At 61.4% G+C, this 12,472-nt stretch overlaps 1 protein-coding gene across 1 annotated transcript in view; it reads left to right on the top strand.

Moving 5' to 3' along the window:
* Positions 1-12,472, top strand: part of TBC1D22A (TBC1 domain family member 22A) — a 134,652-nt gene that overhangs the window by 11,573 nt on the left and 110,607 nt on the right. The window contains exons 2-4 of the mRNA XM_045290684.1: positions 196-252; positions 734-1,041; positions 3,324-3,509. Coding sequence (XP_045146619.1) covers positions 196-252; positions 734-1,041; positions 3,324-3,509 — 551 coding nt within the window. The remainder of the gene's footprint in view (positions 1-195; positions 253-733; positions 1,042-3,323; positions 3,510-12,472) is intronic.

Genomic DNA, 12,472 nt, shown 5'->3' with positions numbered 1-12,472 from the left:
TAGTGTGGGGGACTGGTCCCTGGTTTGGGTGGTCGGGGTGGCGGGCCGCACTAGGACTGGTCCCTCAGCCAGGGTGGTCGGGGTGGCAGGAAGGTGATGTGCAGAGCTGGGGAGTGGCCCCTGTTGGAGGGTCACTGCGGGGCTGGTGGCTCAGGTGGAACCAGGAGACGCTGACGTGGGCCTCTCTTCCCGTAGCATCCAGCATGTGTATGGGGCTCAGCACCCCCCTTTCGACCCGCTGCTGCATGGCACGTAAGTCACCCTGACCTGAGGACCTGCGGGACTCTGGTAGTCTACTGCTTTCTGCTTACCCCCTGCTACGCCCCCACCTCCCTGCCCTGCCGCCGGGCAGAGAGAGACTTGCTTTCTCAGAGCAGACATGGGCTAGAGCCTTCTTGGGGGCCATTGCTTTGTGGGGAGGTAGGCTGGGCAGCTGCAGCTCATGCAGGGGGCACTGGACCCAGAGGGGAAGGGGGGTAGGGACTTGGGACCCAGCAGGGCAGGGACAGTGGGCTCTGGACCAGCAGGGGTGGGGTGGGGACTGCATGGACAGCATAGATTGGCCCCTCAGCCTGGGGCAGGGCTGCTCGGGGCTGTCGGTGGTGGGAATCCACTTCCCTTCCCTGTCGTGGTCCCGAGGGAGAGGGGCAGGTGTGTATGTGTCTGTAGGTCTGTGTCCGGCCCTCAGGCTGGGTGCCCCCTCTGCCTGCCTCATGGCTGCTCCTCTCCACAGTCTGCCCCGGCCGGCCCCCAGGCTGCCCAGCACGCCTCAGAGGAGCAAGCGGGGCAGCAGCTTCCAGGAGTTTGAGAGCAACACCAGCGACGCCTGGGACGCTGGTGAGGACGACGACGAGCTGCTGGCCATGGCCGCCGAGAGCCTGGACTCTGAGGTCGTCATGGAGACGGCCCACCGCGTCCTGCGCGACCACAGCCAGCGGCAAGGGCAGCAGCGGCTGCGGCCAGAGCCTCCCTCAGGCCCCCCCGCCAGTGACCCCCGGCTGGTGAAGTCGGTCAGCGAGAGCCACACAAGGCGCCCTGCAGGTGGGACGGGTGACCATGACTTGGCCTTCCCACCAGGGTCTGTGGGAGGGCGATGGGGTCCTCACATGGCGGGGCATAGGGGTGGGTGGGGGTGTCCCACTGTGACCAAGAGCAGGGACCGCTGCCCTTACTTAGTCCCTGGGGGAGACTCCCACCATGGCCGAGGGAGGGCAGGGACTGCTGGCATGAGCTCGGGGCTGGCTCAGCACCCTCTGTAAGTCCCTTGCAGGTAGGGTCCACGTGCTTTTGTCTCTGCCCATCCTTGGCGTCTTTTCTGCTCAGAATTCTCCTCAAGGGCCGGGAGAGCCTCTGGGCCTGGCTGGCCCTGCCCTGGCCGACACCCAGGGGATGCTTGCTTGAGGGGAGCCAGGCTCTCTCTGTAGGAGGTGGGGGGTGGAGGGGGGGTGTCTGTGTGGCCTTGCTGCCCAGTGCCCAGCTCCCTCTGTGAGATGCAGTGGGTGCGGTGCCCGGCTTGGGGCAGTGTCCAGCAAGCCACAGGCGCTTTGACCGTCACCCATTTCTTCCATGCCGGGCCCTCGCCGTCTTGGTGAAAACCTCCACAAGCTGCCCAACGGCTCCTTGTGGCACCGGGCTGCCTGGGGTGGGCATGAGCCTGGGGCTTCACTGCACAGACACCCGGCTCGTGAGAGGGTTCCGAAGCCCCTGGGTGGGGGAGTGTGGCGGCCAAGGGGTCCTTAATGCAGTTGGTCAGACAAGGACAGTGGCTGGTGGAATATCTCAGTTTTTCTCACTCTGCACCAGCCGTGTTACCTGGCAGTATGCCTGCTGTCCCGCGGGGCACCCTGTAGCTCTGGCCTGACAGCCTGGCCACCTCCCCTCAGGTTGGGGCTGGGGACAGAGCTCCTCAAAGCCCGAGTGGTGCTGGTCTAACTGGTCACCCCTGAAGGCGGCCGCCCGTAAATGGGGCTTCCTGCCCAAGGGGAGGCCTAGTCTGCCCCACACCCCCACTGCTCCAGATTGTTCTGGAGGTCGGGGTCTTGGGGTACCTCAGAGCACTTGGCTGGGCCCTGCAGGAGGAGCAGAGGTGCGGCTGTGGGCTTTTCTGGGAAGTAACTGGGCCAGGTCTGCCCTGGGGCTGGTAGCTGGCTCCTTGTAGCCCTGGGTGTCTGTGTGAAGTCCCCTCCCTTCTGCAGTGCTCTGAGCCCTGCCTATGGGGGTAGGGAGCATGTGTGTGGGGTCTGGGGCTGCCTGCTCGAGGGCCTGGGGCAGGCCTGGAGGAGGGCTGCTGGGACCACGTGGGGAGCCTGTGAGAGGTATGGGGCCTCTGCAAGAGGCCTTCGGTGGGGGGACACTGCTAGGGGACATGTAGGGAATCTGGGACACGTCTGTGGAGAGGTCTGTGGGGTCTGCAAGGTCTGAGTTGGGGCTTGCAGGGGTTCTTGGAGACTTGAGGTGAGGGCTACTGGGGGCTATGTGTGTAGGGTTTGTGGGGTCTGCAGGGGTTCTTCTGGGAGCATGTGGGCGCCCAGGGAGCAGTGGCCTTGTTGCCCACATGCTGCAGTGGCCAGGGTGGGCGTCAGGCTTTGTGTGGACTGGCTTTGTTCTGCCCCATTTAGTGGGGTTATTTTTACTCCGCTTTAAACTTGAGTTTTAAATAAGAAAGACTGCCAGAGGGTGTTGAGCCTCAGGCACACAGAGCTTCAGGCCCCTGCTTGTCTGTCATGTGGTGGGTGGTGGGTGGTGGGGTGGTGGGGTGGTGGGGCCTGTCTCAACCTTCCGCTTCCTCTTTGGCCTGCTCACAGGACCTGGACATCTGTGGGATCTTGGGCAGTGACAAGGCCCCAGGCAAGGGGCTCGAGGCCAGTTCTGCAGGCTGCCCCCATTCGGGTACCACCTGCTGCCCACCTGTGTGGGGCCTGGGTAGGGTCCTGGGACAGTGGGCTTTCCTGGAGTGTCTCCTGGGGGTTTCCCTCCTCCTCACGTGGGACTGGGGGGAGGGCATCCTCTGCTCAGGCCAGAGGACCAGGCCCCTCTAGCCTCAGATCACTGTGCCCATTGGGCTGGCCTGGTCGGAGTGACCTGGGCACTCTCCCTAGTGTGGCTCCCACGCACTTGCATGGCAGCAGCGTCTCTGTTGGCAGGTCAGGTCATGCTCCTGGTCATGGCCAGGGCCATGGGTCCAGGGGCCCCAGCGCCCAGCCTGTGCTCTGCTTCTGGAGTGTGTGGGCCCTTTGTCATGAGAAGCCCACCACCGAAATGCTGGGACGATTCTTGCCCTCTGCCCTCTCCCCTCTGACCCTCTGTTCTCTGCTCCTCTGCAGAGGGTGCCAGCGAGTCCACCCACCTGCAGCGGTCGCAGTCTCTACCCCACTCGGCCACCGTGGTGCTGAGCGGTGGGGTGTCGGACCAGGACCACAGTGTCCTTGGCGGCACAGCCCTGCGAGAGAGGGAGGCCTCTCGGATGGACAAGTTCCAGCAACTGCTCGCAGGTCCCCACACAGACCTTGGTGAGTCTACTCTGCAGGGACCGTGGCCCATGGGGTGGTGGGACTGGAGTGAGGGCTCTACGTAGGTTGTGGGGTTCTCCTTGAACTTTCGGCTGCGCCGTGCATCTACTGCACTCCCTCCACAGCCAGTGTGGGTCTGGGTGGCCCTGGAGCACTGGCCGCTGGCTGATGCAGACAGTTCTGTTGGGCCTGATGTGCTGTGGCCTTGCCCCTGGGGTTTTGGCGACCTCTTCTGGCTTCTCCTGCCATGGGAGTGAGGGGCTGCTGTGAGGTCAGTGGGGCTGTGGGGGCGGGACTGGAGGTGGATGCTGGCCAGGGTTGACCGCTCCCTCTATGAGCTGAGGGGAGTGGGGTGATCTAGTGGGCTGCTAAGGGCCCGGCCCTGTGTGAGGGCTGCGTGGGGGCTCCCTGGGGTGGGTCCTGGTTGGGCACAGACAGCTGGTCTCTGAGGGCCCGGCATCTCGCTGGTGCTGGTGCTCAGCAGAGGCTCAGGCTGGGGACTGGGCAGGAAGTCCTGTGGACCTGCCAGGATGTGGGCCTTGTTGGAGTTGCCAGGGCAGTCTGCTGCCTGCTGCCCTTTGGGCAGTGGAGCTGGCCACAGCAGGGCCGCTTGCAGGCCCTTCCCCCCTGGGAGCTGTTGAGCGCCTTGCCGTTGCACTCCCGGGGCCCCGGCAGTGAGGCTCCGGGTTCGAGGTCAGTCCAGGGCCGTTCTTCACAGGGCCTCTGCGTCCCGGCTCCGCTCATGTTCCATTCTCACCGGGCCATGCGCAAGGCTGTGTGCTCCCTGGTTTGGAAGCAGCTCTGCGGCAGGGCATTTGGTGGCTCGGTCATCGGAGGGTTTAGGTTTCGAAAGCCTGTTTGTGTACCTGTTACAGATTCCCGATGCGGCGAGGGGGGGGGGGCGGCGGTCAGCTCCTAGCCGCCTCTACTGTTACCACCGCATGGGCTTCCCCTAAGCTTCTTTCCCACGAGGCTCAGCGTGGGGACGGCGAGCTGCAGGGCAGGGCCAGAGACTTCCCAGGCTCTTTCTCCAGCTGGCTCCACGGGGCTCCCGGTCCCTGCAAGCATGTGTGGCCGCTGTGTGCGCATGTGCACGCACCTCTCTGAGCCAGCTGGCGGGCGCTCTCTCAGCTGTGCCCCTCACTCCTGCACTGTGTGCTGCCCAGCAGCCAGAACAGGCTTGTCCCTCGCCACCATGTCCTGCAGGACGTTCCACCATCCAGCCCGACGACGCGGCCTCGGGCCTGTCCCCACTGCCCGTGTCCTGGTGTTGTCCCTCCCGCCTTGCTCACCGTCTCTCCTGTCCTTTCGTAAGCCTTCTGATACTCATGAGCCTCAAAGCCAGCCAGCTCACCTGGCGCTCCGTCGCTTAGGACTGGCCCCACCGGAGCTCTGCAGCGCGTGCCATCGCCGGCACGTGTCCTCAGGTGGGTTCCGAGCCCTCGTGACCGTCTACTCGACAGAGGGAAGCACCGCCTGCCCTGCGCCAGCCTCCAAGTGTTCCTGTGCTTGTGCCCAGCTGCAGCCACGGACACCGCTCTCTCGTGGTCCTGTCGGCTGCTGGAGGGGAATGGTGTGGACTGGGCCCGTGTTTGGTGTGGAGGGCAGCAGGAGGGCCAGGCCCAGTGTACAGAGGGTGAGCTAGGCTCCCCAGGGAGCAGCTGGCTGGGGTGCTTGGGTGTCAGGCGTCTCGTGGGTGTGGGTGGGCCACAACGGAGCGGAGCCGTGTGTCTGCAGCAGGGCTTGTTGTTACAGGACAGCCAGGGGCCCTGTCGGGCCAGGTGGAGGGTGGGGCACCTGGGCATGCTCCGTGCCATGCCTGCTGTGAATCCTGGCTCCATGTCCGACTCCCCAGAAGAGACCCAGGGTTTAGAGGGCAGGGCACCCCTGCCACCAACACCCCGTCAGGTCATTGACCGTGGTGGCTTTCTCATTGCTGTGCCACTGGGAACCAGGTCACCCACGCAGACGGGTTTCAGCTGAGCTTCTGGACGCAGACAAGTGGGAGAAAGGCCTGGTGATCAGTCAGCTGCAGACAGTCCTGGGACATTGTCTGAGGCTGTGTTGGGAGGTGCAACACAGACTCTTGGTAGGGAGGCTGGCACTGGCTGGGAGCTACACCCTGAGGTGCCACATGGGGTGCTGGATGGGGGAGGTGCCGCAGGTGCTTTGGGAGCGTGAGGGGCTAGGAAGGGAGTGGGGACAGGCTAGGGGTGGATCGGGCCCCAGGCTCATACTCACAGCCTGTGGGTGACACTTGTTAGCTGGCCGGTATCACCAGCAGTATCCTGGGTGCCCCAGGCCACGGTTCCTTCTCCCAGGCCCTGTGGGGTGGCTCAGAAGGTGGCATCCTAGAGGCTGGCCTTTAGTTCCCTGCAGGCAGCGCGGCAGCCACTAGTTCATAGAGTGCCCTCTGGTGGCCGTTTCTGGGGTTGCAGCCTGTCCACAGCCAACCTGCCTGCTGTCCGCACTTGGATGGATGTTCCTGTGCACAGGTGGTGTCGTGGGAGACAGATGGACAAGCGCCCTCGCTCATGGTCCCTCAGCTGCTCCCTGTCCCACAGCCCACAGCCCCTGCTGTGCCTTCGGTGAGGTCCTTGGCCCCCTGCCCTGCTCTCCCCCTCAGGTAGCCCCATTCTTTTGGTCTTGGGCCCCTGAGTCCAGTGTGTGCCCGAGGTATGGTCAGTGTTCTTGTGGGGCGGGGAGGGGTGTCTTAAGGTGGAGAGCTGGGAAGACCCAGCCCCATCCCTGTTGTGGGACTCTGGGAGCACTCTAGGCATGGTGGGTGCACAGCCTGGCCAGAGGGCTCCTGACTGCCCCTGCCCCGGCAACTGGGCACAAGCTGACCAGGGGCTGCTCCCTGCTGGCCTCCTGACCACCATCCTGAGATGTACCCAGTTGGGCTGGGCGCTGAGGCGCCTGGCCAGGCTGTGGGGACAGTGTCCTGGCTGCTTCTCAGTGGGTGCACCACAGCAGCAGGGCCCCTGCAGGCGTGACTCTGCTCGCGAAGCCCGGCGTCCTAATCCATCCTGTCACTGCTGGTCCTTGTCTCTACGGCGGTGGGAATGCTTAATAACAGCCAACCGCAAGGTCCACAGTTTGAAACCACCCACCTGATGCTCCTTCCGAGAAAGACGAGGCTCTCGACCCTCATAAAGGGTGCAGGCTTGGAAACCCCAGGGGCAGTCCCACCCTGTCCTCTAGGGTCAGCATCGATGGCATGGGGTTTGGTTTTTGTTTTGTTTCGAGCAGTTACAGGCGGGGGGGAGGGGGGTGTTGTTCCGGAAGGGGGCCTGGTGGCACAGTGGTTAAGTGCTCAGCTGCTGAGGGATTGGTGTTTTGAGTCCAGCAGCTGCCCTGAGGGGGACGACGAGGCAGGCTGTGCAGAACTGGCCTGGGACACCCCATGGACAGCTGGCTGATGACTGGGCTGGCACCTCTGCTCCAGGGCCTTGTTTTCAGAAGTGGACCACAAGGCCCGGCTTCCTGGTCAGCCTCAGCTGGGCACTCTGCTGAATACTGCCCACTCCAGGTGGCCCCGTTGGCTTGAGAAGTCCCAGGGCTGTGCCTTCCAGCATCCCAGCAACGGGTAGCCATGCAAATGTGGCAATGCTGGCAGACACGCAGTGGCCCTTAGTGACAGCTGGCTGCGCCATTGCCATCTTGTTCCCCTTCCCATCCGCCCTGAGGCAGTGGGAGGTCCGTGTGGTTTGTGATCTGTCCCCCCACCCCCTGCCGCCCCAGTGGGAGGTCCAGTGACTTGTGATCGTCTTCCTGTTCCCCTGTGTCCCCAGTGCCTCCCCACAGTACCCATATCTGTCCTCTTTAATGGCTGCACAATGTTTTGAAAATAATCTTTACTTAAAGTTATTGAAACTGCATGTCTGTCTAAACCAACATTTAATTTAAATGTAGACCTGTCTTGCCATCCTGAGAACACGTGTACCCTCAGGTGTACGGCCACGGCAGCTGTGGTTGTATGGGGCGGGGGCGGGGCTTCGGGGCTGAGAAAACACCAGAACTCTCCCTGTGAAGGTGGGATTGGAACTCATTTGTTTTTTATTTACTTTTCTTTTGAATAGACAAAGTCTCTTTGTACAGTGTTCAGGAATTCTTGTGCTCCGTGAGATAAGCTGCCCTCTGCACGGCCCCTCCCTTCAGGATGCTGTGTGAGCCCCTACGGGGTCAGGGGTCATGGGCTCTGGTTGAGCTCCAACCAGGAGCTTGGAACTCTTCGTCCACCCAGAGCACTGCGGGAGAAAGGCCTGGCGGTCCACTCTGGAAGATGGGCTCTGAGTCCCTGTGGGCCCGTCCTGCACCGACACGCATGGGCCTGAAGGGGTTACAGTCACGGGGCACCAGGAGTTGGCTTGATGGCTGTGGGTCACGGCCAAGGTCACTGCCATCTTGTGACTTTGGGGAGGTTCCTGACCTCCGCCTGTGTGCAGGGACCCCACTGACTCCCATCAGGGTTCCCTCCTCCTCCATGACTGCTGCCGCCAGCACTGTCCAGAATGACAACCCCCCCCAACCCCGCCCCCCGCACCCTCCCTCCCACTTGTGGTTGACTAGTTAACCAGTAGGAGGCGTCTTAGCTGGGAGCCCTGGGCTCATTGTCGGTACGTGGGGTCAGCAGTTGGAAACTACTAGTCTCCCCTGGGAGAAAGGAGGCGTTCTTCTCCAGGTAAAGAGTCACAGTCTTGGAAACCCACAGGGACGGTCCTGCCCTGCCCTCTTGGGCCGCTGTGAGTCAGCATCACTCCATTGCCGGTGTTGGCTGCTCTTCCTGCGGGACGGCTGGTGTGTGTGGGCAGGGGTGGACTGGCCAGCATCTCTTTGGACCTTCTCCCCTGGGCGGGGAGCTGCCCCTGGCACCCATTTGTTATGACCTGTTTCCTTGGCCACCCTGCCCAGCTCAGGGCCTGTGCTGGGGGCTGGCTCCTTGGGACTTCTGGGGAAGGGGTTCATGGGTCACCAGGTGACATACCCCTACTTTGGAGCATAGGAGGGGCAGGGTCAGCAGGGAAAGAGGCCCACAGCTCCTCAGATCTCCGTGTCTAGAAGACCAGGCTCCTCCTGGTAATGGGGACAAGAGGCCCTGAGAGAGTTTATGTCACAGGCTAATACCTGTGCTGTCACCTGCAGCCGTAGCTCCCCCAGCCAGGACAGGTGGGGGCCAGAGCAGACGGGGAGGTATCAGCAGGCCCTGTGGACTGCTCAGCCCTGACTTGCCCCACTCTTGTCTTTGGGTTCCTGTGTGTGACAGCATGGCCTGCCCCATCCTGGGCTGTGCTGAGTGAGCTGGGCTGAGCTGCCCTTTCCTGGGCTGAGCTGGGTGTAGGCCTGGACTGAGCTAGGCCAGGTTTGCTGGGGTGCATGGCGCTGGGTCTCTGCACTGGGGTGGGCTGAGTGTTTTTCTGTCCTGTCTCCCTGCCTTGAGTGTGGGGGCAGAGGAGTTAAGTGTGGGTGGGTGTTAGTTTGGGTGGACTAGAGAAACATTCATAGACACTCATATGGGTATGAGAAAGAGCTTTTTATAGAAGAGCAATTGAATATTGAGAAAACATCCCATCCCAGTCCAGACCAAGTCCACAAGCCCGATATTAGTCCATATGTCCGATACCAGTCTATAAAGTCCGCTTCAGACTCCCGAAACACATGCAATGATACCGAGTGCAGGAGGATCACAGGCCAGTGGGTGGGAGGTCTTGTGGATCCCGTGGCGGTGTAGGCATCGTAACGTAGCTCCATGGGTCTGTCAGCAAACATGTCTTAAAGGGACTGTGTGTGTCCCACTTCCTGTGAGCTATTTACCTCCTTAGCACCTCCAAGTGAGGGCATCAAGCTGAGACTTAATTGTCAGGCTAAACTCCACCCCTTCACTCTAATACTCTCAAATTGACAACAGGTTGTGTAACTAGCACTGGTTCAGCCAGGTGAGACCAGTCTGTGTCCTGAGGGTGGGCGTGGATGTGGGCTCGGGCCTGGGAGGGGCCCCCAGGGGCTGCACCCTGTGGGTGGCTGTGTGGGCGGTGTGTGTCTGTGCTGTGTGATGCTCTGCCACTTGCCCTGCCCCCTCTCATGCAGTTCAGCCGTAGCCAGGTGCACAGGTGCACGCTCTGCGGTTGTGCAGGAGCCCCTGTCCTGGCCATGTGGCCATCAGCACGAAGCCCCGACCCAAGTCCTGTGGGAGCGAGTGGGCAGGAGGAAAGAGTGCGCCCTGGGGGTGGACAGGTCTGGCGCTTGGGGCTTAGAGGTCTGTGGGGGGCCGGTGGGCTGGTCCCAGCCAGACCCACTCAAGCTGTTTCCATGTCTGCTCGGGGGCATTGCCGATACAGGCTCAGCACAGGGAGGCCCAAGTGTTGAGCTGAAAACGAAGGAGTGCAGTGGGGGTCTCAGGCACCCCACAGACAAGCTCTTGTTCCCAGGCACAGGCCTCGGACAACAGGCCCTCGTGCCTGCCCGTACCACCTGGCGAGTGGCTCGGCTCTGGGCTTGGCAGCCGTGCCCCCGGGGCACTGGCATTGGGCGCCTGTGTGGTCTGTGCCAGCTGCCTGGTGTGAAGAGACGGGCGTCCAGGCTTGCTGCTTCCTGGTGGGAAGACGTGCATGGATCTGCAGCCAGATAATGATTCGTTGGTTGCAGGAGGGACCCTCACCTCTCACTCCCCACGGAGACCAGACTCAGACTCACCTGTGGGGGCTCAGCCGGACTGCATCCAAAGTCCCCTCTGCTCGCACGCCTCAGAACTGTCTTCTGCTCCCTTCCGGAGATGAAGAGCCGTCCTCGGTTGAAACAGTCGTTATGAAGCACCAACAGCCGTGATTCATTTGTGGAACAAGTTGCTGTGGTTACCGCAGTCATTTCCAGCCTCCCTGCGCTGCCCGCGCGCAGGCCCGCAGGTGCACGGCCGAGGCAGTGGGGGGAGCTGCAGGCCTGCATGTCGGTGCCCGGGAAGCCTCTTCCAGCTCTGCGGAGCTAAATCATTCACGAATTTATGTTATAGGAACATAAAGCTTATAAATCTAGTTTATCATAGCTATCATTTAATTGTTCATGCAAGCCACCTCTTCATGTAGCGATCTACAGTAATCTCAGTGAAATAACAGTTTCGTGTCACCCGATGAATAATGCATGTGAAGAAATTGTTGAGCTCCTTAAAATCATTATGCTCAAAATATTAGGCTCTTTTATTGGAAAGGGGTAGAATGATGATCATGTCCTCATTCAAGCCTGGGACTTGTTCTCATTGCAGGTGCAGCGGGCCGGGAAGGGGTCATAGCCAGGAGGCTCTCCCTAACCTCCCCCCCCCAACCCCACAATGCAAGACAAGAGCCCTTGCTGCAGCCCCTGGGCAGGCGGCCTCCAGCTGTGCTTGCTGCAGGGGGCCCCAAGCTGCCCTGTGGGGCGGGGAGCAGGCTGTGCATCTACCAGGCCGGCCTGCAGGGAGCAGTGTGGCATGCCATCTCCCTGCTGTGCACCCAGGAGGGGGTGGGTGCTGGTGGTGTGGGTGGTGTCGCTGTGGGCCTTGTGTGTATGTGTGTGTAAGTCCCGAGGGCCCCAAGCCGCCAAGGACAGCGTGTCAGTCAGGTCAGTTAGAGATGACTCACCTGCTGTGCCTTACACCTGAGCCGACGCCTGGGCTGGGCTGCGGGCTTGGAAGCTCTGCTCTTCAGGAATGGGGCCCCTGGCAGCCCAGGGCATAGTCCTTGCTGTCCCAGGCCTGTCCTGGCTCTGGTTGCCAAGCCTTCGTGGAGGGGATGGGCCACAGGCCGGCCTGCAGCAGCAGCACTGCCCACCTGTTGACTCGACAGCCCATGTCTGCTGAGCGGCCCGGCCCTCTGGTCCAGGGCGGGAGGGCTCTGCACCCACCAGCCTTCTCAGAGACCCTCGGGCACTCCCTGCGCCCACACATGGTGGGTGCAGGGACAGATGGGTTCCAGCCCACACTGCGGTCACCGAGTCTGGTGGTTGGTTTGCCCTTCCTAACTCACCGCTCCCCTGTAGCCTCAGGAGCTGCTTGCTGCAGGGCCCTGTGCTGCTTTTTCTGACATTTTGTGGTCATCTTTCTCCTGACAATTGCCCCCCACAGCCTGCTTACCTTGCCTCAGGTAGCTGTGTCTCCCCCCCACCTCTGTCCCATTTTGAAACCAGCCTTGGAGCCGGCTCATTCTGGTTGGACCCTGGCTGAGGACATGAGCCCCCATCCTTCAGATACCTAGTCAGCCCCCACATTTTGCAAGACCCAAGGTAGACTGAGCAGGTCTGGGGTGGAGGGCACATTCTCAGCAGGGGGGGCGCTAGGGAAGGGACCCCACTGCTCGCTCTATTTGTATTTCCTGTTTATAGCTACACTTCTCTCCTGCCTCCCAGGAGATGGGTCTCTGAGCACCCCAACAGCACCCAGGGCAGAGGGAGAAGGTGGGAGGGGCTTGCCAGAGAAAGGCTGTGCCCAGGTATTTAGGCCCACTTGTAGGAAGGGGCTTCCTGGGGCAGGTCACTTGTGGATTGGAAGCAAAGCCCCCAGCTGGCAGGGTTCCCTGTGCCGAGGGAAGAGGGGAAGGTGGGAGCCTGGGGCCACACATCTGCGGCCACACTACATCACTACAGATGCTACAGGCACAGAGAAGACTGGGTATCCATCCATCACTACAGATGCTATAGGCACAGAGAAGACAGGTATACATCACTACACATGGTACAAGCACAGAGACGACGGGACATCCATCACTACAGATGCTACAGGCACAGAGAAGACAGGTGTACATCACTACAGCTGCTACAGGCACGGAGAAGACCAGGTACACATCACTACAGATGCTACAGGCATGGAGAAGATAGGTGTACATCACTACAGATGCTACACGGACGGAGAAGACAGGTGTACATCACTACAGCTGCTACAGGCACGGAGAAGACAGGTGTACATCACTACAGCTGCTACAGGCACGGAGAAGACAGGT

Source organism: Echinops telfairi, unplaced genomic scaffold (assembly GCF_000313985.2).
Source record: "Echinops telfairi isolate 266 unplaced genomic scaffold, ASM31398v2 ScPeMD7_2;HRSCAF=8, whole genome shotgun sequence".
Taxonomy (NCBI): Eukaryota; Metazoa; Chordata; class Mammalia; order Afrosoricida; family Tenrecidae; genus Echinops; species Echinops telfairi.
Note: the sequence above shows the minus strand (reverse complement) of the source record. Positions and strands in the feature narration are given on the sequence as shown.